Source organism: Lichenostomus cassidix, chromosome 8 (genome assembly GCF_008360975.1).
Source record: "Lichenostomus cassidix isolate B80296 chromosome 8, HeHo_3.0, whole genome shotgun sequence".
Classification (NCBI taxonomy): Eukaryota; Metazoa; Chordata; class Aves; order Passeriformes; family Meliphagidae; genus Lichenostomus; species Lichenostomus cassidix.
The window spans coordinates 6,502,333-6,528,278 of record NC_139489.1 but is presented as its reverse complement, the minus strand read 5'-3'; the positions used below and the strand labels follow the sequence as shown (position 1 = coordinate 6,528,278).

The 25,946-nt window shown below is 37.8% G+C and overlaps 1 protein-coding gene across 2 annotated transcripts in view; it reads right to left on the bottom strand.

Annotated features, from left to right (window-relative positions):
• BEND5 (BEN domain containing 5) overlaps positions 1-25,946 on the bottom strand; it is an 860,026-nt gene that overhangs the window by 624,107 nt on the left and 209,973 nt on the right. For both annotated transcript variants that reach the window (XM_085067639.1, XM_085067643.1), the window contains exon 4: positions 25,441-25,535. In XM_085067639.1, the coding sequence (XP_084923765.1) occupies positions 25,441-25,535 (95 nt within the window). The remainder of the gene's footprint in view (positions 1-25,440; positions 25,536-25,946) is intronic.

Here is a 25,946-nt window from a genome sequence, read left to right as displayed (position 1 = left end):
GAAATACAAGGAAGGAGGTTCACTACTTAAGCTCTGTTAAGGACATGATTTCAGTGCAGAAAAGAGAAAATGAGCAGTGCAGTTCCAACTGCTGAATAAGGTACTGAAACTTATTTTCCATCTTCTTACAATTCTTAACTACAGCAAAAAAAAAAAAAAAAAGATAAATCTTTTTATGGTTTTTACTCCAATAAACATACTACAATCACATTCTGAAGTTTTACTGTCCCAAATGGTCTACATATTCTAGAAGGAATAGCATAATTTTTTTTCTTTTTTGTCTTTTTCAGGATAGTCACAATATTTCAGGGTCTAATACAGCTGGAGCTCAGCATTTAACTGCAATCCTCAAATATTTGCTTTATATTTTAAATACACATATAAATAAGAAAAAAGGAGTTGAAAGTTAAAAATCCATTTTAAAAACCCTTCTCTCGGGAATGTAACCCGGAGTGCTAAAGAACAAGACATTTATCTTCATTTGCAGGGAATAACATAAGACAACTTGGTCTGCTTTGCCACTTGTGAATTGTTTCAGCACCCCAAATGTATGAAAAACAACACTGCTATTGTACTCATCAGAACTCTCTCTCCATATATATTTATTTATATTTTTTTTAATCTTCTAAAAGGCACAAACAACCTGTCAGATATATTCAAGCATATGCAAAATTCTAACTAGACAGACAAAAATAATCTTTGTTCTTTTTCCCATGTGCTCTGTGGGAGTTTTGTCTTGTTTGTGTGATTGATCAGTTTGTATTTTACTTCAGCAAAATCATTTTTCAGACACAGTACATGCAGTTTGGAAGCAGAAGAAAAATAATCCAGCCAGAGCTTTTACTGGACAAAGCAAAGTCAAGACAGACAACTGCAATGTTTAACAACACTGCAAAATGTCCCACCAAATAAAGTTAGAATCCTTCTGAAAAATAATGATTTGGGTTTTCCTGAGTACCCAAGTTGTTCCTCAAGGGGTTGGGAGGGTGGGGTGGCTGATGAACCCCAAACAAGACTTTTAACATTCACTCTATTTTCTGTGGAAAATTAAGCCTTTTGGGGATGAAATGGCAAATGAAACGCCAGAATATCAGTAGAATAAGTTAAAGCCAGCAATGAATGCATCAGTCACCTTCAGAAAAGGTCACATTTCTTTTGATCATTCTTCAGTATGCTGTAATAATAGAAGCATAGCTGTACTTCCCATGTATTCCTCTTCGTGTTCTCCCTTCCCATCTGACCTTACAAAGATAGCCTCTATGAGTTCCTATTTTGCTATCAGAGTATAGTAATGCTTTTTTTGTCAGCAATGAAGGTGAAAGATAGTCATGCTGTCTTTTAACTGTACTGCTTGGAAGACAGTTCCTTGCTTTTGCCCTTGGCAATCTTTAAATAAATTTGTTAATCGTTAAGATTGCTTCCCATAACTTATCCCACAGCTGCCTTTCTTTTTGACACTAAGTTTGATAACTTGCATTCCTTGTACATCTCAAATATTCTTGTTAATGGAAGTCAATGGGAGATTGAGGCATGTACAGAAGGCAGAATTACACTGTCCATAAATTAATTTTAATTCATAGCAATTCTTCAGAGTTCTTTACACAAATGTGTTGACAGGCTACGCATTCCCTCAACAGAATTTACTTCTGCAAAACACCCATTTAAAGCAAATTGCTTGTATTTTCTTCCTTTTAGTTATGGCAGCATTTGCTAAATTGGGTGAAACTTTACAAAAATTCTACAGTCAGAGGGTTAAAAGCCATGAAAGTGAAAGCTATCACTACAACATTGTAGACAGTTTCGTGCAGATTTCCAAAGCTAAAATTGTACTTCATCCCCAGCACAGCGTTTTTCCCTCGTGTGAATGCATGTATTCTGCTAATCACAGTCATCACTGCATCCTACTTCACTGCTCAATGACGGGGGAAAGGATCTTTCATTCCCAAAATAGATCTGATCTTATAAGTGTGCTCATCAGCCAGTTTAGACAGTGCCATTTAATTGAAGTCAATCACAGAAAAATTATTAAAAAACAAGTTTGAAAAAGCAGTGTGTGTGTAGCAACAATGCAGTAAAACTTCTTGCAGCCTTCTGCCTTCACAGTATTTGTTGCTTTTGCGATATGTAACTTGATCATTTTCCTAGACAGGAATTTTTAGAATCCTCTACAAATAACTCATGGTATCAATAGTAATCAACACAGCAGGAGTCACCATCTTTAACATTCCCGTTTTTTTTTTTTCCTGAACCATACTGCTGTTTATCCAGAAGTTTAAAGGAGAATCTTGTAATTTCTGCAGGAAAACAAAAAAGTAGGTTGCTCCTTCAGTGTGTTTTCCAAATACTCATCCCTTACTCTGACACTCTGAGTGACCTTAGGCATTTCAATTGACCTCTGTAAGCCTCAGTCAGCTCAGCTAAAAGACAGAGTCTCTTTGAAAAGCAGATGTTGTATCAGTGCTGCATTTTCTTGGATAAATGCATTTAAAATTAAAAGAAAGCTATGACTGTTCAATGACCTTTCAGTACACTTAATGTCAAGGGCCTTTCTTTCGGAGACTGAGTGTCTATCTGGAATTGCTAATGCAATTTAAAGGAAAAAGGGAAAAATCAAATTATAACAGCTCAGAGAGATGCAGAGGTAGGAGTTGCCTTTTCATTGATATTATATGCTTTGGCTCTATCACATCTTTTTTCTGGGTCTAATTCAAGATAAATCATTTACAGTATTGTAGTAGCTTATATTCATGCAGCTTTTCATTTTAAGTTCTGTATTTATGCTGAATCTTTCACACCAAAACATCTCAAAATACATCCAAACTTAAACTTTTAGTCAAAAAAAACCCCAAACTGACAGGAAGCTAAGAAACAACCCTGAGTATGTGCAAAAAAAGAAAACACCGTTTACATAATGAGGATGCAATCTCCCACAATATCCCTAGGCCCTGCCATCGGAGCATGGATGTTTGCACTTGTCAGGTACTGATTCCACACGCTGCGCTGAGCAGCTGTGAGCCACCAGCAGAGTGAGCAGAGCAGGGTTTGGTGGCTTCAGTGACTGACAGCCCCCAGGGCTGGGGACAGCTCTAGCAGTGGCTGGAGCAGCCCCTGGGGCGGGCAGAAAGTGTTCAGCAGCTCCTCCACCAGTGACTCAGCACATACACACAAATATTCCAGAATGGTTCAGTGTAATCTTGTCTGGACTTGAAATCCTTTTAATCACTGCCAGCACTTTTCACCATTGTATTCCCCTGCTTTTGCTTTTCAAGGCAAGACATTAGAATATTCCCTAATCTTTTTTTCAGGTCCAGCAAACCAGGTGTTTTATTCATCTAATAAGGCTAAATCAGTTACCAGTTACTTCCTAACTAGATCCACATGTGTCTTCATTTAAATGAAACTGATTTTAGTGAAACTCTCCAGGAAGTATCATCTTAAGACAGGCCATATTCTGCTTACTATTACATCTTCCATTACACAAAGCAAAAACAAAGCAAAAATACATCACTATTTCACACAGTGAAGCCATCTCAAGTTTTTCTCATCACTAGTCCTCTCGTAAGTATGAGCAAAAAGCAGAAAGAAAAAGTAAACAATTATCACAAATTCCTGCATCCCAAAATCATAACTGCATCTGAGCCAAACCTATGTGTGGCGTAGATAATTACTGTAAAAGTGCTGGAATGTCAGCTTTAGAGGAGAGAACTGTTAACTCCATTTAATGATGTACTGCACCCACAAACTCCAGGAAAAGGCAACAAAGAAGCTGTTTTGGTGTTTGATTTGATCCTCATCCCCATGCTACAGAGTTTACCTGAAGCACCTGGTTGCAGCAGACTGATATGGCAGAAACCCTTTGCAGAAAGGGAATTTTTTGCATGCTTTCTGAGCTACTGAGGGAGGGAGGGAGGGAGGAAACCTGCCCAGACCCTCAATGCCTGTCACCTTCCTCTGTCCTTGAGGACGACAGCACATGTTCCTTCTCCTTTAGCCCTCCCAGTTCCTAGGCTGGAATACCAAAAATGAACAACAAAAGCAGTAATTATTTATTAATAAAGAGAGATAACAAGTAGAAGTTGAAATGTTATGATTTTTGTATTAAACAAATACAGTTACTGTAGTTTTAATGCATAGTTTTCATTATATTCTGTTGGCTTGAATTCTGTGTGTAAAAAAAGAAATTGTATGGCCTTCCTAATAAATAAGATTCAAGTACTGTTTATGCTTTGCAGCCTTGCAAACAGTAGTTGACTTTATCACTTGAAAACATTCTGAATAATTTTGAGTTATTCTCTGAAGACTATTAACTGAATTCCCTTAGATATTTTGGGAGTCTCTTTCTACATTTAGATACCTGAGCTGATACCTGAAGACTGTTTAATTGTCCATGCACTCAGACCAACAAAATTTGCAAACATATCCTCAAGGGACATATCAAAAGCCTTGTTAAAGTTGAGGTAAATAACCATTTTGCCATCACCCAAAAATCCATTTATCCTATCTTAGAAGGCAATCAGGTTGATTCCTTCACAGGCCCAGAGATATCTTCCAAGAGAACCTGCTCTACAATTTTCCCAGGGCTCAAAGTGAGTTCATCTGCCCCATGCTTTCCCACATAGACCTCCTGGCCATTTTGAAGATGGGAACATTTGCTTTCTCCAGTCAACAAGAGTCTCCCTGTTTCCACTTCCATTCCAAGGCAATGGACAGTGGCCCAGGACATCAGCCAGCCCTCAGAGCACTTTGGATGCTGCCCATCTGCTCCCACGGCCCTGGATGGATGGAGCTCCTGCAATCTTGTCCCTCAATCTGTCACATCAGCAATGCAATCACCAGGGTAAGAGTGGGCACTGCACCTAACATATTTGCTCTGCACAAAACAGTTTTTTATGCTGTCTGTGTCTCACAACCTTATCATTTCCTCACAACAGAAAGATCAATCAATTTCATAAGCAATGTCTTCCAGGCTGGCCTTGAGATTAAATGGTAGGATAGCATTCCCAACACCTTAATCCTCACATGCTCATACACGTTCAGCTGCAACAATTTTGACATGCGGGTCAAAAGGTTGATTCGAGAGTAACCAAAGCAGTTCATAAGGTTAATTTGATAACATCCAAACTTGTAATCTGCAATCACTTGAAGGAAGGACCGCCTGCTGCACAGGTGGTACAAAGATACCCATGTTACCCATAGCAGCTGGGGAACAAAAATCAACAACGTTGTTGTAGTAAATTCACAATGTGTACACAAACCCTTTGAAACAATGTGCATAAACACCTCCTGTGAGAAACAAAAGCAGTCAACAATGAAAACACAACAGTCTGCTGCGATATTCATTATTTAATGTCTCCCATGCAATCATACCCACGATTTTACATTAATTTCATTTCCCATGATCCCAAGTTTATAATCTGGGACGGCTGAATTCCCAACCAGGGATATTGACCTGAGGCACTGGGATCATCAGATGTTTTTGATTTGGGACCATATATTCCATGTTCTGTAGTTTTATCCCTCGCAATTACAGTCTGTCAAAGCCACACTACCTGTGCAGGAATCCACCAATGTCACTGACTGCCACTGCCTGCTGTGGGGACTGCAGAGTCGAGCTGGACAGCTAATTACCCCAAACAACACTTACATCACACAAGCCTACACTCTGCCTTCAGACAGACACAAAAAGCACTGAAAGGGACCTAATTATGATACTGCTGATTGAGCACACAGGCAGAGCAATAGTGAACTCTTGTTTCTCTGTATCCAGAAGAAATCACACCTTTCACAGATTCCAAAAGCTAACTGGTCTCTACCTCTTCCCAGCCTAGAATGCCACCACCCCTGTGTAGTAGCAGACTGTCCTGTTCCCCACTCTTCTTACCATCCTAGACAATATGTTCTTTCAAGAGCTTCCACATTTCCTACAGACACATCCCCTATTCGAGCTGTTCCCTGAAGAACAATGTTCCTTCCCAGAACCCTACAATATTTGTTAATAATTTCTTCTATAGATTCCCTGTAACACATTGTTTGTGTCCTCTTGATTATGTTCTACCAAGCTGCTTACCCCATTTTCCCTGTCTAATTCTGATGTTGCCATGGTACCATAATAAGTACCAGAAGTAGAGAGTCTACAACAGTAGATCACCTTTATTGCACCACCCTTTCACTGAAAAGGAAGAAGTACACCTTAATACTGGTTCTTTGCTTTCTTCTTTCTTACTGAACTATTACCTAAAATCCCCAAGAGCTTTCTAAAATATTTGCCCAAACATGGTTTTGACTTTTTTTTATTTGAAGTCTTCCATTGAGTAAGACATTCCCCAACAAAGTGATTTCAGAGAAGGAATAATAAAAAAAAATATATAAAAACCCCGAGAAATAGAAAAAACCCCCACCCCCAAAATAAACAAAAATGAAAAACAAAACAAAAACCTAAAAATTACCAAAAAAACCACACCTAAAAAAACCAACCAAAAAAAAAAAAAAAAAGAAAACAAAAACAAAACAAACAAAAAAACCCACAAAAACCCCCACAAAAACAAAACCACAGAGAAACCACCACCAAAATCACAAAAAAACCCCTCACAGTTTTGAATACCAGATATGAAATGGGTGGCTATGGGAAATATTGAATCCTAATCATCACTCTCCTGTTTCTTGCTAGACTCTCATCAACAACAGAAAAAATCTGTCATCTATTTCAAGCTTAGATGAGACCAGATTATTAAAAGCATAAGGATTTTTGCAAGATACTGGGAAACGAGAGATCAACTGGTATTTCAAAACTTCCTTTAAAAAATGGCTTTTACAAGCTCCAAAAAGGATCAGACTTTTTAGAACAGCATCCATATGCATCATACACAGAAGCACATGCAAACACACCCTGCAGGAATTAGCAATCCTACAAATCCTCTAGGCCCCAGCAAGAAGGGTTGGATCTCATCAATGATCCAAGGGCTGTGCTTGCATTTTCATTCATACACACTGAATATTTTTTCCACCCGGTCTGGTAAAAACTAGGAATGAGTGGTAATTGTTGCAGCAGTGCAGGCACCATCTCAGTCTTACGTAGCTGTGGTGAAACTGCTTCCAAGTCACTTTCCCAGCAGCCAGGCAGCACCTACAAGTTATTTTAGTTTCTTTAAATGCAGCATGCTGGAAGCAAGAGAACAGATAAGACTGGGAGGGTCTTTGAAATTATTCATAGCCTTTCTACTGACAGTTTCAGCAGAACTTTTAACATTAAACAGTCTGCAAACAGAGATCAACAGCACATCAACTTGTACCAACTACAAACCTTCTGCAGGTTTCAAGTAATATGCAGCGGGCATTAGCGTAGCTCAAAGTGTTTTAAAAAAAGACTGCAGGAAGCTGGAAAATGCAGATATTTCAAGCATAATTCATGATCTAACTGTTGCTTATGATAATTTTGTTGTGCAATATAGGGCTGTGTAATTCTTGAAGGGAATCATTTGTATTATTTTCTCATTACAAAATTCAATTTTTTTATCCATTGGAAAATAAAGAATGGCTGGATTTGAACCTATTTCTTTAGCAATGGGACACTACATGATTGACAATGCAATTACCAGCGCAAAGTTTTTGATATGCCAAGTAATACTTAAAATAGAACTTCAATATTTTTCATGTACAGAGCTGCAGGTTTCGTAACAACCTGTTTTTCTGCAACTCAGGAAATCTTCACAGGTTCAAGAAAATTTCCTTTAAACTTGATATTTGTGAAGAAAGACACACATATAAGAGGCATTCAAGCATTCCATGGAAAGGTTGGCGAAATTAACGTTTCGAGTACATGCAGGGTACAGTTACACTTTTATAGATCTTCATGAACTGAAAGAACCTTTTTTATTCGAAAAACATTAAAAATCTGTCTCCTCTAACGATATTGAGAGATATTTTAGACTTCAATTTCCATATCTCCTTCAAGCCAAGTTAGTATGTGGGCCTGTAACATTAATGTCGACTTATTCCTTCCCCTTTACTATCATTTTTCTCCTCTAAGCTTGCCAGGTACATTCTGACAGTTGGAAACCACTGAGATTTACCAGATTCAACCTCTTGTATGGAGGTTCATCTATTAGTGCCAAAAAAAAGAATGTACCATAACTATTTAGTTATTCCATTTAAAAAAGAAAAACTTTATTTCACCTTTAGTCTTAAATCTTCACTTTCCTTGAAGAAAATAGGTTGTATGTCTGTTTACTTGTCTGTCTCTACTGTGATACACAAAATATGGTCCTTCCCATCTTTCTTTTTTTTAAAAAAATACAGTATGGAATATTAGGCCCTGCAAAAAATCCCAGCATTTATATTCCAGGAATGTTACACTCACTGAAATGTTGGCCGAAGCATCCATTGATTTCAGACATGCAGATTTAGCTTTGCTGATATGACATGGCAGCTTTCTTCAGACACAGCTCCCATGATCATTTTCAGATTTTACTTGAAGTCATTCCCTTCTGATTTGACTAAAAAAGTGAGCTAATTATTGTGGCTAATCATCTCCTACACTCACAGACAAAGAGTGCATGGCTTTGGAACTGAGCAGAGTATTCAAACAATGCAGAGTGTAAATCTAAATGGCTGGAGAGAAAATACATGTGGACAAAGATTAAAAGTGTGGGAGTTTCTCTTAATGTCCTTGCAGGATTCCTCCTTACATCCCACTCTCCAGTGTTTCATTAAATCATCTACATGGCAAGACCTCTACCATTTCTCTTGCAAGACTATTCAGGACAATATATCTGATTGCCGAGAATTTTTATTTCGAGGACTTACAGTAAGAAAGAAACACAGCATGGGAATTCTGGGGATGTCTCATTAAGTGGGCTTGATAATATACCATTTCCAAGTCCCAAGCATGACTGAGGAACTCCTTACTATCTCTGATACAAGGTAATTACTTTTACAAACTTCATGGATAGGTACTTCAAGTTGCCCTTTGCATTTTCCAATTAGGTTCAGGACATAGAAGTTGTTCTTTTTTTTCAGAGCTCAGAAAAAGACACTCTCCCTCTTGATTTCAGAGAGAATATGGCTATCCCTCATGAGAGACTGCAGTGGATCCCATATAATACATATACAATTTCACAGAGGCAGGTGTTCTGGTTTGCATCATGTTTCTGTTAGGAGTGATGATTTGTTAGGGTATTTCCTTCTCTTAGAGCTTCTCCTACTATTACAAATATCTTCTTTTTACTTTATGTTTTTCTCTCTTCTTATTTATTTCTGATTTTCAGCACAATTGCTGACAGAAGTTTTCCATTGCTTTATGGAGGATAGTATGATTCCTCACTCATCTAATCTGTTCCAGCAAAAGTGATCAAAATTCAAACTCTGCTGAGGATCTGTCTTTTTCCAGCTTGAACTTCACTACTCATGACCAAGTCTGTCTCTGTTTGTTATTCTGGGCCAAGATACATGGCAGCTTTTAAGACATATCAGTGCTTTTCAGCCTGTAAGACTAAACCTGGAACTTCCCTGTGTTTTGCAAGGACACCAGGAAGTCAACACAACAGTCTCTTCAGTAGCAGGTAAGGCTGCAGAGAAGCTGCAGTTGTACTCACAACATATCTTGGCAGGAATGCAACTGGAGAAGAGAATAGTTTTGTCTTAGCTGTCCAGCAAAGGAAGTGAGTTGAGAGGGTTTTTATATACTACCAGAATTTTTCACAAGCAGCCCATGATCCAGAACCTTGTTCTAAAGTAAAAGAGCTTTCCTGTTCTTGGTGTGTTTGGCTTTAGCTACAATCCCATCTCCCTCTGCCTTCAGACTGACCTCAGCCAGCTGCTCTTCACACATGGTGCTGATCTCACCCACCGGGGCATTGCTGGCATTTGGGAGGAGAAGTCTACATCCACCAAGGCACTTAAAAATGTGCTCAACTTTGACTTCAATCAAACTTTCAAAATGAAGCAAATGTTTCACCTGAGACCACAAAATCCTACAATATAATGAAGAAAAGGTAAGGAGCCTAGCTTACACTGACTTAAATCTAAAAATGACTCCATTTTTAGACTAAATCCAGAGGTCTCTCCAGATTTACACTGATATGAAAACTGAGCTATATTGCTCACAAACCCCACAGCCACCACACTCGGTTCTTTATCTTCCAGTTCATTCTTTACTTTCTCAACAGAAATATCTCTATAATTATTCTATCCATGAGTAATATTGGCTCACAAAATCAACTAACATGAGATTCAGCAGACTCAAGAATTATGCAAAGACTGTTTTAAGCAGCTTACTCTTTAAAAGAAACAATTTATTTTTTAAAAAAGTGCATCTACCACAAAAGCAATAAAGTTCCTTGTACACAAACAAATTAGCAATATTTTTTCTGTGCAACTGAAAAGCTGCGGACATTGAAAATTAAAAAGTCATTCCACGAGGAGAGAAAAGCTGCATAATAATAAAAATATAGTTTTAAAGCAAGTGTACGAATTTCCATTTGTGAGTGTGCATAAATGAGAATTTGATGAGTGAAAGAAAGAAAACAAGAATAAACAAAAAAAACAAAAAAATTAACGACCCAGAGATATTGGACCCAGTATAAAAATAGGTAACAGTCTCCCTTGTTGTCAGCTGTAGTTTTACTGCAATTAGTGAAACCACATCAGTCTTCTTGGACTAAGTATAATATCACCTAAATATATTCAAATTCTAAACAGTATCTCCTTAAAATTGGGTTTGGGTTTTTTTTCATTGTTCCTACCCCTTCCATACTTTTATGCTGTCTCTGAATGCAGATGGGTGGTTATGGAAAACATTTGCTGTCATATCAAGAGCTTTCAGCCTCCAGTAACCCTGTTAGAACAGGTCTTTAATTAGCATTATAAATAATTGCTGACTACATTTTTATTCTGGGATGCAGAGAAAAGTTGATTTGAAACTACCTCCAGTTCAAGAATTTTATTTTTTTTTTCTGCAGTTCAGAGATAGAGATGGAAGAATGGTCCTCACTCAGAAGTGACTGGCAACCTCTTTATAAAATATTTTTCAGGTCATTTCACTGAGTGTTTTGCAGGTATTCCATTTCATTCCTTGGCAACTGACCCAAAACTTTGAGATGGATTACTTGAGAGACAGGCATTGTCTTTGGTATCCTTGGGTAAAATAATAAAGTTATTTCTCCAGCCTGTAATTCTTCCCAATATACCAGTGAAGGCTCCCCTCCCAGCTCTCACCTCTTTTTCTTTACAATGGCATTTTACCCTTATTACTTATTAGGATCAGAAGAAAAACATCCATATCATTATAATTTAGAAAATGTTTAATAAGAATGAGCTTGAACAAATTTTTATTATAATGAAAGGCTTAAGGTGCATGATAGCATTAATATTTAGGAAAAATTAAACAAAATTGCTTTTTATCTGCTGCAAACTATGTTAAATATTTAATATGCCACATTATAAGGGCACCATTTCCACAAAGGGTATGACAACCTTCGTGTTACGAACCTTCATTTCAGCAGTTCAAACTTAGTTGGAAAAACTTCTTAAAACTAAATTTAAAACCACATGCAGGTTTTTTTGAGGCAGTTAAACCTGAGACAAACTTCCAAACCTGTGCAAGGCTCCAGCAGAACATTTTTCAAACAGTGCCTCTAAAGAGGCTGCTCTTGCTGGCTCTCCTGACCCAGCACATGGTTTATTTAGAAGGGAGCACTGAGTTTAATTGTTCTGCAACTTATGGGAAGCCTTTCTGTTGCTTTGTTTGGAGTGTCTGGGTGTATTTTTAGGCAGCTTTAAAACATTTTAAAAAAAAAAAGGTATTCTGAGGTAGCAAACGGTGATTTCTTTTTCAGTAATCGAGCAAGAGATAACTTTTCTGTAAATATTGTGAGAGGAAAATTCCAGCTCTCAGATTATAATAAGTGAATATAAATATTCCTTTATTGCTAACAAGGAGTGCTAAATCTCCTAGGACCAGCAATATGCTTCTGAAAAAAAGAGCAAATCCCTTTCTGAAGACTGAAATCCTAGGAACTTTCAAGCTTTTCCTAGGAGGTTAAACAAATAAATCTCTGGTAAAAAAAAAAATCAAAATAAGTAAGCCCCAAAACCCAAGTTGGACTGCTTACAGCCATCTATGTATGGCATGAAATTTTAAGGTAATAATGTAACAGTATAACATAATAAATTTGGTACTAAATTTTTACTGCTTGCAGATCACTGAACTGAGAAACAAACAAAATGGAAAAAAATCTGAGGTTGCTCTTAAGCTGATCCTTACAATGACCTTGAAAAATAAATCTATTATCTTTTGCATTTATCTCTCCTCCTGTAAAGTGTGATAATAAACACAAGTTAAATCTTCTATCTTGGGTTGGAGCTGTGAGCAGAAAACAGCAAAACATTACAGCCACTTTGGTTTTGTTGGCTGAATTTCCAAAATCAGTTTTTCTCACACTCTACAATGCCAAAAACTTAACCAGAACTACCCTAACTCCTCCAAACCTATCAAGTCACTATGAGTTACTTTTAAAGCTGTCCTTCCACCTCAGCTGACTTTCAATTTATCCATCCAAGGCAATTGTTTTCCTCTATATCCACATTCAAGGCAGATTTTAGCTCTTGGACTGGGGAGCACCTTCAGCCCAGTTATGCAACCCATGCCTGGGGCCATGATTTAAAGAAACATTTTTTTTTACATTCTCTACTTCTTATAGATGTCATCTTTACTAACTAAAAAGTTTCCTCCTTTGCATAAAAAGCTTCACAATTATTTTATTGTTATTATGGTGTGGCTGAATCCATGATCAGCTTCTGAATGCTACTGAATTTTCACAGCTGTAACATACTTGTTTTCAAGGCAGAGCTTTCTGCAGATCACATCTCACATTCAAGGAAATCCAATATGAAACAGGAGCAGGAGAGAAGTCAAACAATGTCAGAGATACTGCAGTTCGTTATTGGTTTCCAGATTTTCTGACTCTGGGATATATAGTCACAATTAGATACAGCAAAAAAAATTAACAGAAATTTTACTAAGTTGCAGTTTTATAGATAGAAAAAAAAAGAGTAACTGAAAATTATTTCAAACCACAGCTGTGTAATTTGAAACTTAGAAGGAAGATATCCAGCAGAATCTTGCAGAAAGTGAAGGTAAAAAATGAGTACTGTTCAAAAACTCTCAAGATTCAAGTACCAGTTACCACTAGAACAGTAACAAAGTATATTTTTATGTATCTATATTTTAATAAAATTTACCTAAATTATATTTTTTTAAGTTTTACTTCAATATCTGCATTGTATCACTTAGGGTCAGAGTGTTTTATGATATTTTAAGTTGTTTCTAATTCCCTCCCAAAGTAAAAATGTTAAGATACAAACATGAAAAATGAGTACAGAAGCATATTTTGAAACTGGGACTCAAAATATCAAGTTTATCTTTACTTAAAGGTGTATCTTAAAAAATATATCCCAATAAATAGTTTTTATTGAGGCATTAGTGACCATTAAGTTCTCATGCGTGTGGCTCATGCTGTCAGGCAGATCATATTAGTGATACTTGTAAATGTTGTGCATCTGCTATAAAGTATCTCAGCTCCGCTTACCAGAAGGTTTTCTAAACATTAATTCACATTTTTGGTAGCTTCAAGAGAAATAGATTTTATTAATTATGTGTTAAATTAAAGCTACAAACAGCTTTTATTTATGTTAGAACAAGATTCTGTCAGTGGATATCTTTATTTCATTGCACTGTACTTTCCAAGAACTAAAATCCTAAAAAGAAACTCTAATAACAAGTTTGGTTTGAACCTAAAATTGTGTACCAACCTTTGAAACAAAGAACAAAAGGAAACCATCAGTTTCAACTGTAAATGCTAAGGTATTGAAATGCCAGGTTGTGCTGAAAGCCTGTATTTGGAGGGCAGAAACTCTTCAATCATGAAATCCCTCCTTCAAGAAAGGCAAACTGAAATTAAAACCACAGACAAAACAAAGCAAACCTTTGGAAATGCACCATGCCATTTTCACTGCCATCGCTCTCCTTGTCACATCTACAGGCTGCTTTGAGTGTCTTGATAATTTGCTAGAGAACAGCTTTCCTTACCTGCAGAATTTCAGGGGAAACCACACAGTGGCAGTACTGTGAATGCAAACACTGTGTTCTGTTGTGCAGCAGCTGCTAAGAACCAAAATACAGTTTTCTATCCCTGGTTATGGTTAAGCTGACTGTTACTTTTCTATATGGAAGAACATGCAGTCAACATGTAATTTATTTCCTTCTTTAATTTTAGTATCGAGAGGTCTCAGGCACAGTCACACATTTCACTCCAGGCTACTATTTTCTTGCCATTTGTATCCACTCCTTCACTTTCTCTACTCAGATATGTTTGTAAAGCCCAGTTTTTAGTGCAAACTTGGAATTCTTTACCAGAAGAAAATGAAAGGAAAGCAAACTAAAGGAGCATCCCCCATACAAAAATACCAACACACCCACCCCAGACATTTATGATTCATTCAGGTTATTGGTTTCTGTACTTTCATAGCACACAGAAAACAAGTTGATGAGTATTAGAAATGACAAATCCAGAATGCTCTGTTCACTTTCCTGTACTCTGAGATTCCTGTCAAGGTCTGCAGCCATACAGATCGCAGATGTTAACTTCTGATTCACAGGTATCTCTCATCAGTTGGGAAATTTCCACTGTGGAAATTTCCTCCAAGTGGTCATTTTCCAATTGCAAATAATTTTCTAGTTTTAAAAACCCCAGATTTCAGGCAGAAATGTAACAGTTAACATGAAAACGTATTCTTTGAGAGTGTAACACACAGCAAAGGGGTTGTTGTTTGTTATGTTTTTTTTTTTAACTTATACAGAAAACTATATTTATATCCATCATTCCCACCTAAATCTGTTCCCCTTCATTTCACCAGGTACACAAATAGTATTTCCCTTTTTTTTTCCCCTCCTTTCAAGCAAAAAACAGCCTTTTCCCTGCAGGGGTTAACACTCAGTGAATCTGAATATTTCCTTCTCCACTTATCTTGACTTACTTTGCTTTTAGCTACAGAAGCTACTCCTGAAGGTAAAGCCCTTCTGACTGCACATGTAGCAGCACTTTCCCCCTGGCTGAGTCATTCCCCAAGTTCACAAAGTTGAAACAAACCAAACATTTCCTGGGCAGGATTTGCATCACAATCCTTTCCACCAGGACAGAGACAGCCCCTCAGGAGAGACCAGAGAATTGTGTTTAATAAAAAGCTACACAGAAAAATACACATGCTACATGACTCCCTTTCATTTACTGAATGACATTTAAAAAACAACTAGAGGAACATTAAAGTATCCAGTACACAGTAGCAGATGGGGAAAAATTCTTTTTCTTATCACAGCTAAATTATTGTATCACAGCTGGTTGTGAAACCACGAGGTACTGGTGTTTTTTAAATACAATAAGAAAAGTATTAGGAGAGGGTTTTATCAAATGTTAAAAGGCACGATAAATTATTTTACCATGGATATTCCTCAAATTCTTTCTAAGTTATTTTAACATGGATATTCCTCAATTTCTTTCTATGGTAAATCTATCCTTTTAAGTTGAATCTCTTTATCTTAATCTGAAATATCCCTTCCTATAAATTTTCTAAATGGTCTCACACACTTCCAATAAACAATTCCAAAAGAATTCTCCACAGAAGGAACACAGTATTTTTTACAGCAGCACCTCAAAAAGGCTAAAAAACAGTGATGCCTTCAAACAAAAAGCAAACAGAAAAACCATTTTCTTCCTCAATAGCAATTCCCTATTAGGGAAGTTACTAATTTTACCATTTGATATCATTTTGGTACAGCTCCAGTTACCCAGTGCAAGTCCCTAATAAATTAACAACCAATCCCTAATAAAAACCTAATCCTCGAGCTGCTGAGAGGACACTTTCCATTCATTACTGTGCTCCTCACGACACAGTTCCACACATTCTGTGGGCAGATGGAGAGAACACACACACCCTGCTCACACAGGTGCGGGCACCTCTGAAGGGACACGAAACGCCAAAAAGTGCCACATCCTCTCAACAACCACCATCCCTCTTTTGTCTCCAGCTTTGGAAGCATTGATGGTGCTTGGTGGTTTCAGCGGAAGAGCTCAGAACGGGGAAAAAAGAGAGAATAAGCCTAGAAAAGTGTGCAAGGCAGCCCGTGAGGGGAGGTGGCCCAGGACAGGCCATGGCGTCACCTCAGCTGGGGCCCATGCGAGACACCATTCAAAAAAGCAGTCTGACTGAAATAAATGCTTTATGGCTTCTTTGTCAACATTTTGAACAATTCCCACTCATCCCTCATTGTTAAACGATAAAACTAGGTGTAGGAGCGGTGGAATCCCTCCCTGGCCGGAAAGCGCGGCGCTGCCCTCCTGCCTCAGGGGGCTCCAGCCGGCTGTGGGCAGAGGGGCTGCTCTGAGGGGCTGCTTTGAGCCACCTGCAGCAGGGACAGCCCTGAGGAGAGACATCTGCAGCAGGGACAACCCTGAGGAGGGACACCTCCATCAAGGAGGGCCCTGAGGAGAGGCACCTCCATCAAGGAGGGTCCTGAGGAGAGGCACCTCCATCAAGGAGGGTCCTGAGGAGAGGCACCTCCATCAGGGACAGCCTTGAGCAGCAGCACTTGCAGCAGCTACAGTCCTGAGGAGGGGCACCTGCACGGCTCACCTGCCCCCATCACCTGCACAGCCGTGCTTTAGGCACGTCCGGCCTGGCAATGCCACCCCAGGTGCTGGGGACAAGCCCCACACCAGCTGCCCAAGCCCCCGGGAACTGAGGCAGATAAAGGCCAGCCCTGCATCCCACCCACCCATTTCCCAGGGCAAGCTGAATGTCTGAAGGTGGTAATGAAGGCACGGTGCCATTCAAACCTCTACTAACATCCGTGCTTTCCAAAGGGATGCTGCTCCAGCTAAGAACCAGCACTGCCCAGACCACTGTGCACCCATCCCATCCCCTTCCTGGCAGCACTGTCATTTTCCAGAGGCAGGGAACTGTCAGCAAAGCTGCCAGCTTTCCACTGCGAGCCTGGAGCCTCACCTTTCCATTACCCAAAGCATCTGACAGCCAGTTAGCCTCGTGCTGCCTGAGCAGTACCAGACAGAGTGATTGGAATTAGTATTTGCTGCCAAAAATATTGGATACTTTCTAATCACACTAGGAGAGCTCTTGCTAGGTTTTCAATCTCAGAGATGCTTAATATAGTGAAGCAGGAAGATGAAGTTTCACTTTCAAGCTAGAATTCAATAATCCTACTTGAGGCAGTTTTAAAAACAAACTTTAACCACTGCCTCAGCATCTAGAGATGCAGGAAAGATCTTATCCCTATTCTATTATCATTAAATTTTAATTCTCTCAGACCTGTGCCATATCATACAGAAGTTAATTCATAACTTATCCCTAGTAATCACAGCATAAAAATTAGGCTTTTATCTTTTGGGTTTATATACAACTGTTGAATCCCATGAGTCCAAGTTCAAGATACAGCACCTATTATTTTAATGTTCTGTTCCTGCATTATCACTTGCCATACTTATTTATTGCCTATTTTCTCTACAGTTCTCAATTTCCACAGTACAGCAAAATGTTTTTGTCTTTTATTTTATGTTCTATTAAAACAGAAATTGAACTCATTGCTTTGACTTTTACCATGGCACTTCAAATATAAGGCAAGCGTGTGATAACGGTCTCACTTTTATCAGAAGTTTGCACCTTTTCCTCTGCACTAAATATTACTTCTTCACAGCAAATGAGTAAAAACTTTGTTGTTAATGATTCAAACAAACATTAAAAAATATTAGGCTTCATGTTTCAGCCCTAACTTTAGTAAGAATTGTATTTCTGATGTATTGCACATCCTATGCTTTTATGTCATATGTAAATTTAAAGAGTACTATGTATTTTTAAAACCCTGTGTTGAAAGTTCTTTAAAGTTGCAAGGCTAAGTCAAGGAAAGCCAAAATTTAACCTGACTGTGCTGCGTCCTAGTGCATTCTCAATTATATTATGTCATAGGTTATTACATCTTGTTAAATTCAACTTGTCTAGCACTCTTCAGACCATTAAAAGATTCTTAAAGAGATGTTACATTTTCTGATTACAGTTTTTGGCTCTTATTTGTGTAGTCTTGTGTTAACAGTCTGATTTTCAAGTACATTTCTTGGTGACACTCAGCTTTGTCTGTGTAGAGCTCTTACTACTAAGTACTTACAGCTGATAAATGCCATTCTTAACAGAGGTGATTTTCATTCTGCTTCGCTCCATTAGTCCAAAGTATAAAATTGCAATGAAAAGCTGCGACGTCCTCTTGGTAGTTTGACTCTACTTTGAGCTCAGTGCTGCCCATATTTATCTAACTTACAGACTCATTTTGGGGAAAAAAAAAAAAGCTTCAATTTTATGTACTTTTTTTTTAAACCGGCCAAGGTTAGGGACCCAGCTCTGTGAACACTTTTCATGCAATCAGTTCCACCACATGCCCATCACCTGAGGAAAGAGAATGACCTGTTTCAGGATGGGATATAATGCACAGCTCTGGTCATATTTTGCAGCTATTAAAGTCAATACCATGGACTGTAGTGGGAAAAAACTACAATTCCGTTGTTTTAAACTGCCACAGAATCTCCCAACTGCAAATTTCTTTATGGTTTGCACCAGTGATGGGGGAACTATTTTCACGCAACTGTACAGTTTTAAGATTTTTTAAATTTCTCATCAGAACCCCAGTAATTAAGTATTTATAGATGACAAAAAAATGCACCTAACAGGAACAAACCCATTTGTTTCCTATGTGCTTCAAACCTTTCATGAATAAAGTAGTACCAAGGGTAACCTTTCATGAATACAACCTTAGGGATCACAGAGTGCCCTCAATCAATGCAGGGAACTCATGTTGACAGAGTATATGGGAAACAGATTGAGGTATTAAAGCACATAGCCTCTGGTGTTTTAGATGTAAATACTATAACCATCAAATATTTAGACTCTTATGTAAGCAGTATGTCATTTTTTAAACAGTTACTGCTTGGAATAAATCTTTAAGGATGGAATTTTCAGAAGTGCTCAGTATTGGCCTAACTTTGCTCTTACTGAAATCAATCATAAAATTTTCACAACTTTAGAAAAGGACTTTGTCTGTTTATGTGTTTCCACAGCACTAAGCACAATAATTCTTGATCCTGGCTGGGGCCTTTTGACTCTGCTGTAATCTAAATAAATTGATTTATAGGAGATCAGTTAGATAAATGATGAGGAAACACACACATACATATAAAACAGCTAGAGTTTTTCATGATGGCATAGCAGCCTTTGGAACGTCTTCATTATTTCCTCTTTGGATTCTAAAACTCATTTTAATTATTTTATATTAATTTAATTTCCTTGTTATTAGCTATCTCCAACATAATTCCATGCATCCTAAATTTCTAGTGAAGTATACCTCCAAAAAAATGCAATTTATTTTCTTGACAAAAATAAATCCCTTTTAATCTATACAATAAACACATTAGTTTTGGGATCTGACTCATACTGTGTTTCAACAGAATATATTCTCTCCTCTATTTCCACAAAAGCTGCTGTTGATAACAGTGATATGGAGCTTCCTCTGTATTTCCCGGAATAACCACCTTTACTGAGCTGGGAAAGAAAGTGTGTTTCTTTTATGGGTTTGTAGAGTGGTTAGAACTGTTTCTTTTGTTATTTCACAAGATTCACACAAACATTACCCAGGGATTGACTTCAGAGGCAGTTATTTCACTTTAATATACATGCCAGCCTGAAACCTATCTAAAAAATCTTATTTTCTTCCAAAGAGCTACACTAAGACCAAGACAAAACTACTACTGCTTTTCACTCAACGTGGGATTTCAAAAGGTTGATGCTGAAATGCCTTTCTCCCTATTTTCTCCAAATAAAATGCTACAACTTATTGAAATGAAGGCTGGGGTTCCACAGATGATTTTCTAGGCATTTTCCTGGGAGCTGCTATCGCCATCCCCTTATCCCTGCTTCAGCCACTTATTCTCAATTCCCGTCCTACTCCTGTGGTTGGACCTACACAGCTGATTTTGGATCTCTGTGATGACCCAGGCCAAGTCCTCTTTCTCTTCCTTAAAATTTTGGTTTTACTCTGGGCCAATTCCCAGCCTGGTTCTCCCATGCAGAGCTGTACCAGGATGAGGGAGGAATCAGTTCTGAGGAGCCACAGCTGCACCTGGCAAGGACTGCATCAACACCCACCTGTGGCACAGGACATGTTCCTGAACCTCCAAAAGCATTCTCACCACATCCCTCAGGAAAGAAGGAGCAAGCACACATGGCATCATAAACCTGGCAGAGGAACAAACCTCCAAGAGTAGCCAAAGTTGTAAAATAGGCCAAAATGATAACAGCTTGTTCATCTTCTTTACCTAAATGCAGGTGATGTTATCACTAGCCCCAGCCTGCTATATATTTTATAGTAAGCAATTTTAGTCTTTCAGATTAGCAGGCTATATATATATTTAGTGCTTTATTCTCAAACTGTTTTACCACAAATGACAGCTCATTTCACAAACAGCTTATCTTATGGCTAAAGATATATAAATACATACTAAAAATGCTGCTGAAAGTCTCAGAATGTAAAATGCAGCCTGGTAGACATGGTAGTGATTGTAACACTGCATTGTAGACACAAATGTTAAAGAAACTTGGCAAGAAGCAACACATTTTAGCTACTCAAAATTCAGATTTTCTCAGACTTGTCCCCTTCTGATGAATGGAACATATGGGAGTATTGTTCATAAAACTTACATTGCTTTTCTTGATGTCTACCAAAATTCCTCATCATGACAATATTTACCGAGATACATACAGATTCAAATTTGAATTAATTACCCAGAAGTTTTTCTAGACTTCCAGGTTTACTGGAAAAGAAAAACACTTCAGATGCAATGTGTTGTGAGCATTTAGCAGTAGATGTTATAGCAACAGAGGTAGCAGAGTGTTTGCTGGGGAAGGGAGCTACCCTGGTAAAAGCCATCAGTGCCGAGTGAGATAAAAGACAGGGAAGACAGCAGCTGCTTTGCCAAGAAGCAGTTTGAAATCTGACATTATAAACAAAACACATGTAGATCTAGACATAAATCCTCCATATGCTGAAGGCTAAATAATATTTTAGCTAGCATTATTACTTACAAACAAACAGTTCCTGAAACACAGCATCACAACTGCAGAACAGCCTTTAACCTTGTGTTCATCCACTCAAGAGCCACGTTATTTATTATCCTTTATCCCTTAATTATGGGGACTTCACCTACTGCTCTCTGCTCATTTGAAATGCAGAATAAAATACAATGGATGTCTAAAGACTTAACAGGTGTCAACCAGATATTTGCCAGCTACCGCTACTATTCTACTGGGAGGAGTTGCTGTTCTATAAATACTAATTAGAGTTTTGCACATGATCTTGCTGAAATACCTAAGGTGATGAGTGGCCAGTTGTTACTTTTAAAAGATTAGCACAATTTGAAAAACTAATGTCCCCAATGAGGCAATGCTCACACTGAATAATCAAGAGTTATAGCTGTTCTCTGCCCAAAGGGAATATTTGCTCACTTCATCATTTGGAAAATCTGCTGCCTCTCGAACAACTCACTCTTCTATTTAACTTTGAGAAACTTGTAAAACTTCGCGCAATCAATATAATGGTACAGTATATGTACTTAGATGGTCTTCCACTGCTATGCCCACATGGCAGGCTTTGCTACCTTTACTTCCAAAGACAGAGCTCTTCTTGTGAAATCATGATGAAGAAACGGCAAAAAAAAAAAACCAAAATGGTGTACTTAAATGAAGCTGCAAAGAAAAATAAGATTACAGTACAAAGTCCACAAACAGCAAAAATTCAATTTCCTCAAATCCATCTCCTTTCAAATTTTTCACCTCCACTAAAAAGACAAAACAAACAGACACAGGCAAATCAGAACAGTTCTCTATGATATTGAGGTTTTATATTAAAAATTTATATATATTAACTTTTTATTTTCAAATCCCCAGCAATTCTCTGAAATCTTGGTGCAATATATCTCAAAAAAACAGTTAATTTTAAGCAAAATGTTAAAGCGACATGGCCCATTTCCTTGTTTTGTAATAAAATCTTGTGTTCTATCTCCAACTTGCTATGGAAAGCAACTGATGTCACAAGATGTGACACACTGTTGCATTTCTGGATGTTAGCTGTGCTTCAATGCAGTGAAATTTGACTGATAAAACCCTGTGCTATTTGGTGTCCATGACCATGTGTGGGAAAACATGTATCATTTTAATCAGATTTTTTTTTCAGGCTTTTAAATGTTTTTAAAAAATCTTTTTCTTTACAGTGAAACTTATATTTTTCCTTATTCCTCTGCATACTGCTTCCTCTTTTCCAGTAGCTCGTTACTGGAAATGTTTGGCCTTACTTCAAAAGGGAAGAATATGTCAACACCAGAACATCTGTGTCCACACAGAGTGCTTTGATGACAGTGATATACTCCATTTACATCAGTAACACTGAGCTGAACCTTGATGCTGTCTGCATTTAAAGATCTTACCCCACAGGGCAAGAGAATACAGGTCAAAAACGTTGATCTCTGTTTGACACACTCTCTACTTCAAGAGCACTTGGCAGCAATTTGTTCCAGAGTCAAGAATCAAACTTACAAAGTGTTGCAGAGCTCGGAGCCATGTTTGCATAACCGCATTCAAAACAAATATTAAAATTCACAGTCTCTGGAGGCCAATCTACTTTTGATATGGAAGGGCTTGTGAGCAATACGGTCAAATTCTAGCCTGAATACAGTGGGAAGTTTCTCATTTGAATCAAAAAGCCAAAACTCAGGCTTGAACATCTGTTATTAAGAGGAATAAGGTACCTGTACCTCTCAAATGCAAAAAGGGAAATAGACACTTTGTCACTCTAAAACTCAAAATTGATTATTTAAAAAAGGAGTGGAATGTGTGACATGGAGTTGCATCTATCAGTGTGGCCCGAGGAAGATGGGTGAATTTCCGTATGGAAAAAATGCCTCCACAGGCAGGCACAATAATGATGAATTCCTCAAATATTTCATACAGAGGAGTTCAGAGATGAAGCCTGAGCTACAGGGTATTTGTAGCCCATGGCTTCTGGTAGTCTTCCTTTTAACTCGATTTTAAAACCTTTAGTGTTTCTTCAGCTTTTTGTAATTAATATATCATTTTCTAATTTAATTACATTGTGTCCTCTAAACTGCAATGCTGACATAAATCCTAATATGTGGTGGAGAGTTTCAATAGTTTCACTCCACACCTTCCTACCCTCTTGTAAAGCTCAGCACTTTTGCAGCATTGAATGATCCAGTATTGCTTACAAGACTAATATATACAAAACATCAACCAGGATGAAATCGATGCAGTTGGATATTGCCCTGCTCATGTTCAAGGACCACAAACTACCTGTGTGCTGCAATAGCAGCTGCAAATGCCAGTAAATCCTATTTCAGCAAACAGAGAAAGAGAAAATTTTGTTTACAGGTTTCACTAGAATGCCATGGAAACAGATACAGAGGTAACTGTGAAAGGCATAATCCAAATGGAAGACAGACCTAATAGAGCTCATATATCCAAAAATAATATATATGTTTTCCCACTTGGAAAACACATGCATAAATCCTATTAACATCAAGACAGAAAATTATACTGAGTAGACCCCAATATCACTAAGGTCCCTGATAACAGTATGAATTAATGCACACCTTCAAAGTAGAGCAAGATGTTTTCATATGCAGACTATTAGAAAAAATAAAAATATTTTAATAGAATAATCATCTTTTTAAAGAAAAAAAATTACATCTTGAATTTTTGAAACAGGATTAAAGTATGGTAGTAGCCCTGTAAAAGGAAGCTGCTCAGCACCTGCTGCCTACACTGTGCCTGGCTCCAGGCAATGTTATTCATTCCTCGCTTTCATGGGAGCAAAATACATCCCCTAAAAATATAAAACACAAAAATAAATAGATCTCCGGGGAAATGGAAGAGAAATCTGTTTTAAAAATAGTGAAGAAGCTATATGTTCTAAAAAAATAAGTCCATTTTGCATTGTTTTGTAAGATTTACACTTTAATTTGAAAACAAAGTAAGGCATAAAATTTGTATGAAAGCAATATCTGATTTATAGATAAACTTAAAACACAATACACTTAGCTGCAAATACCAGACCCCAGTGAGCGAAAGAAAAGGTTTTGAAAGATTATTAAAATATGCTTGATAAATGTGGCCCTGAAGCGCCCCAAAAGATTTTTCTGAAGTTAAATAGTAAACACAATTAACATGACTTTTGCTACAAAAACACTAAATGCAATGGATTTTTTAATTAATTTTCAATGTTATTACATGTTCCTATTGAGCTGGAATTGACTCAATCCACTAACTGTACTGTGAGACAGCTCTTTTGTCCATATGACCTTAACATCTAGATAAAAAGCCAAATATCCATTCTGTTAGTCCTATGAAGAGGAAGCCACACAATAACAACAATCTTATGACCACCATTTCCATCTTGTGAGTGGAAAATTTGTGACAGTTGATGTTTTTAAGCAAGATATCTTTATAAAGCTCAGATAATGTCCAGCTTGATCAAATGTATTATTAATTAACCAATAAAAAATAGCAGCTGTGAAGGCTGACAAGAATAACTTACTGTACACTTCTGGCCTAACCTCACTATCCATATTCAAACAAGTCTCCTGGCAAAGGCAAATCATATAATTCTTGGGAGTCTTGCATGCATTCAGACTTGCTAGATTTACATATTATTATTCACAGTAGATGTTTCATTACATTTGCTTTGAGAAAATGTACAATCTATATGGGTATTCACATGTTTAATATGCACATGACTTCCCGTTTTGTACATTTTATATCGCTGACGATGAGGTTGTTTGGCCTCCCTCTGTCAGACCAGGCACTGCTCATTCACCTGAGGGCATTCACATGGCAGAGCTCACATTCTTCCACCCAACTCCAGCCATCCCAAAAGAGGGAGAGCAATTCCAAGCAGCTTTTCAGAGCCAGACCAAGCCCAGTCCATCTCCCATAATATCTGCAGGTTATCTGGGGAGAATGACACAGGCCAGAACTGGGACAAGGACTGTCCTAAGAGCTGGAAGTCACAGAAAAACCATTTTCCCCAAGCTCTGACTGCTCGGGTTGCTCAAATGGACATCACTTTAGCCATGGCACTTGAAACAAGGTTCTGCAAGGCAACTCCAGAATTCACCCTGTCCTGCTCCAAACAGAATTTGTCCTCACAGCACTGCAGAATCAAAGTTCTCATACTCCCAGGTAAAGGTGCTCCTCAGCCATTGGTACAAGTGTCAGGTCAAACACATTTATCTCACTGAGCAAGACTTTGAGAGGATAACTCACCATTTTGGTCGGCTTGTGGATTTCACCATTGGAGCCATCCCATCTCTGTAGAGGCTTTTTGTTTTGCTGAAGTTGACAACATTGAAAATCACTCTCTGGAGGGGGAAAAAAATGGAAAAGAAAAGAGATCAGGTATAAATTCTGAAAGGGTTTTTACATGTGTTGCCTACACCAGATGCATAAATATATACACAGATAATATATGAAATAGATGTGTACCTTATGAATTATTGTTACTCTCCATAGACCTCAGATAATGGATCTCCTGTCTGTTCCAAGTATTTAAAATGTCCATGATGTTTTACACAGCGTTGATACACATGAAATATATGTTTTTAATTTAGCGTGCATATTTTTCAGTAGGAATCCTAGCCATTGATTGCACATGGCCATCAATTGGTTGAATATAATAGATAAGGAGAAAAGATTCTAAATCTGATCTCAATTTACATTAAAACTTTGGGAAAACTGTAAGTGATATTTAACAGGTCAAGGGAAGAGCAAAA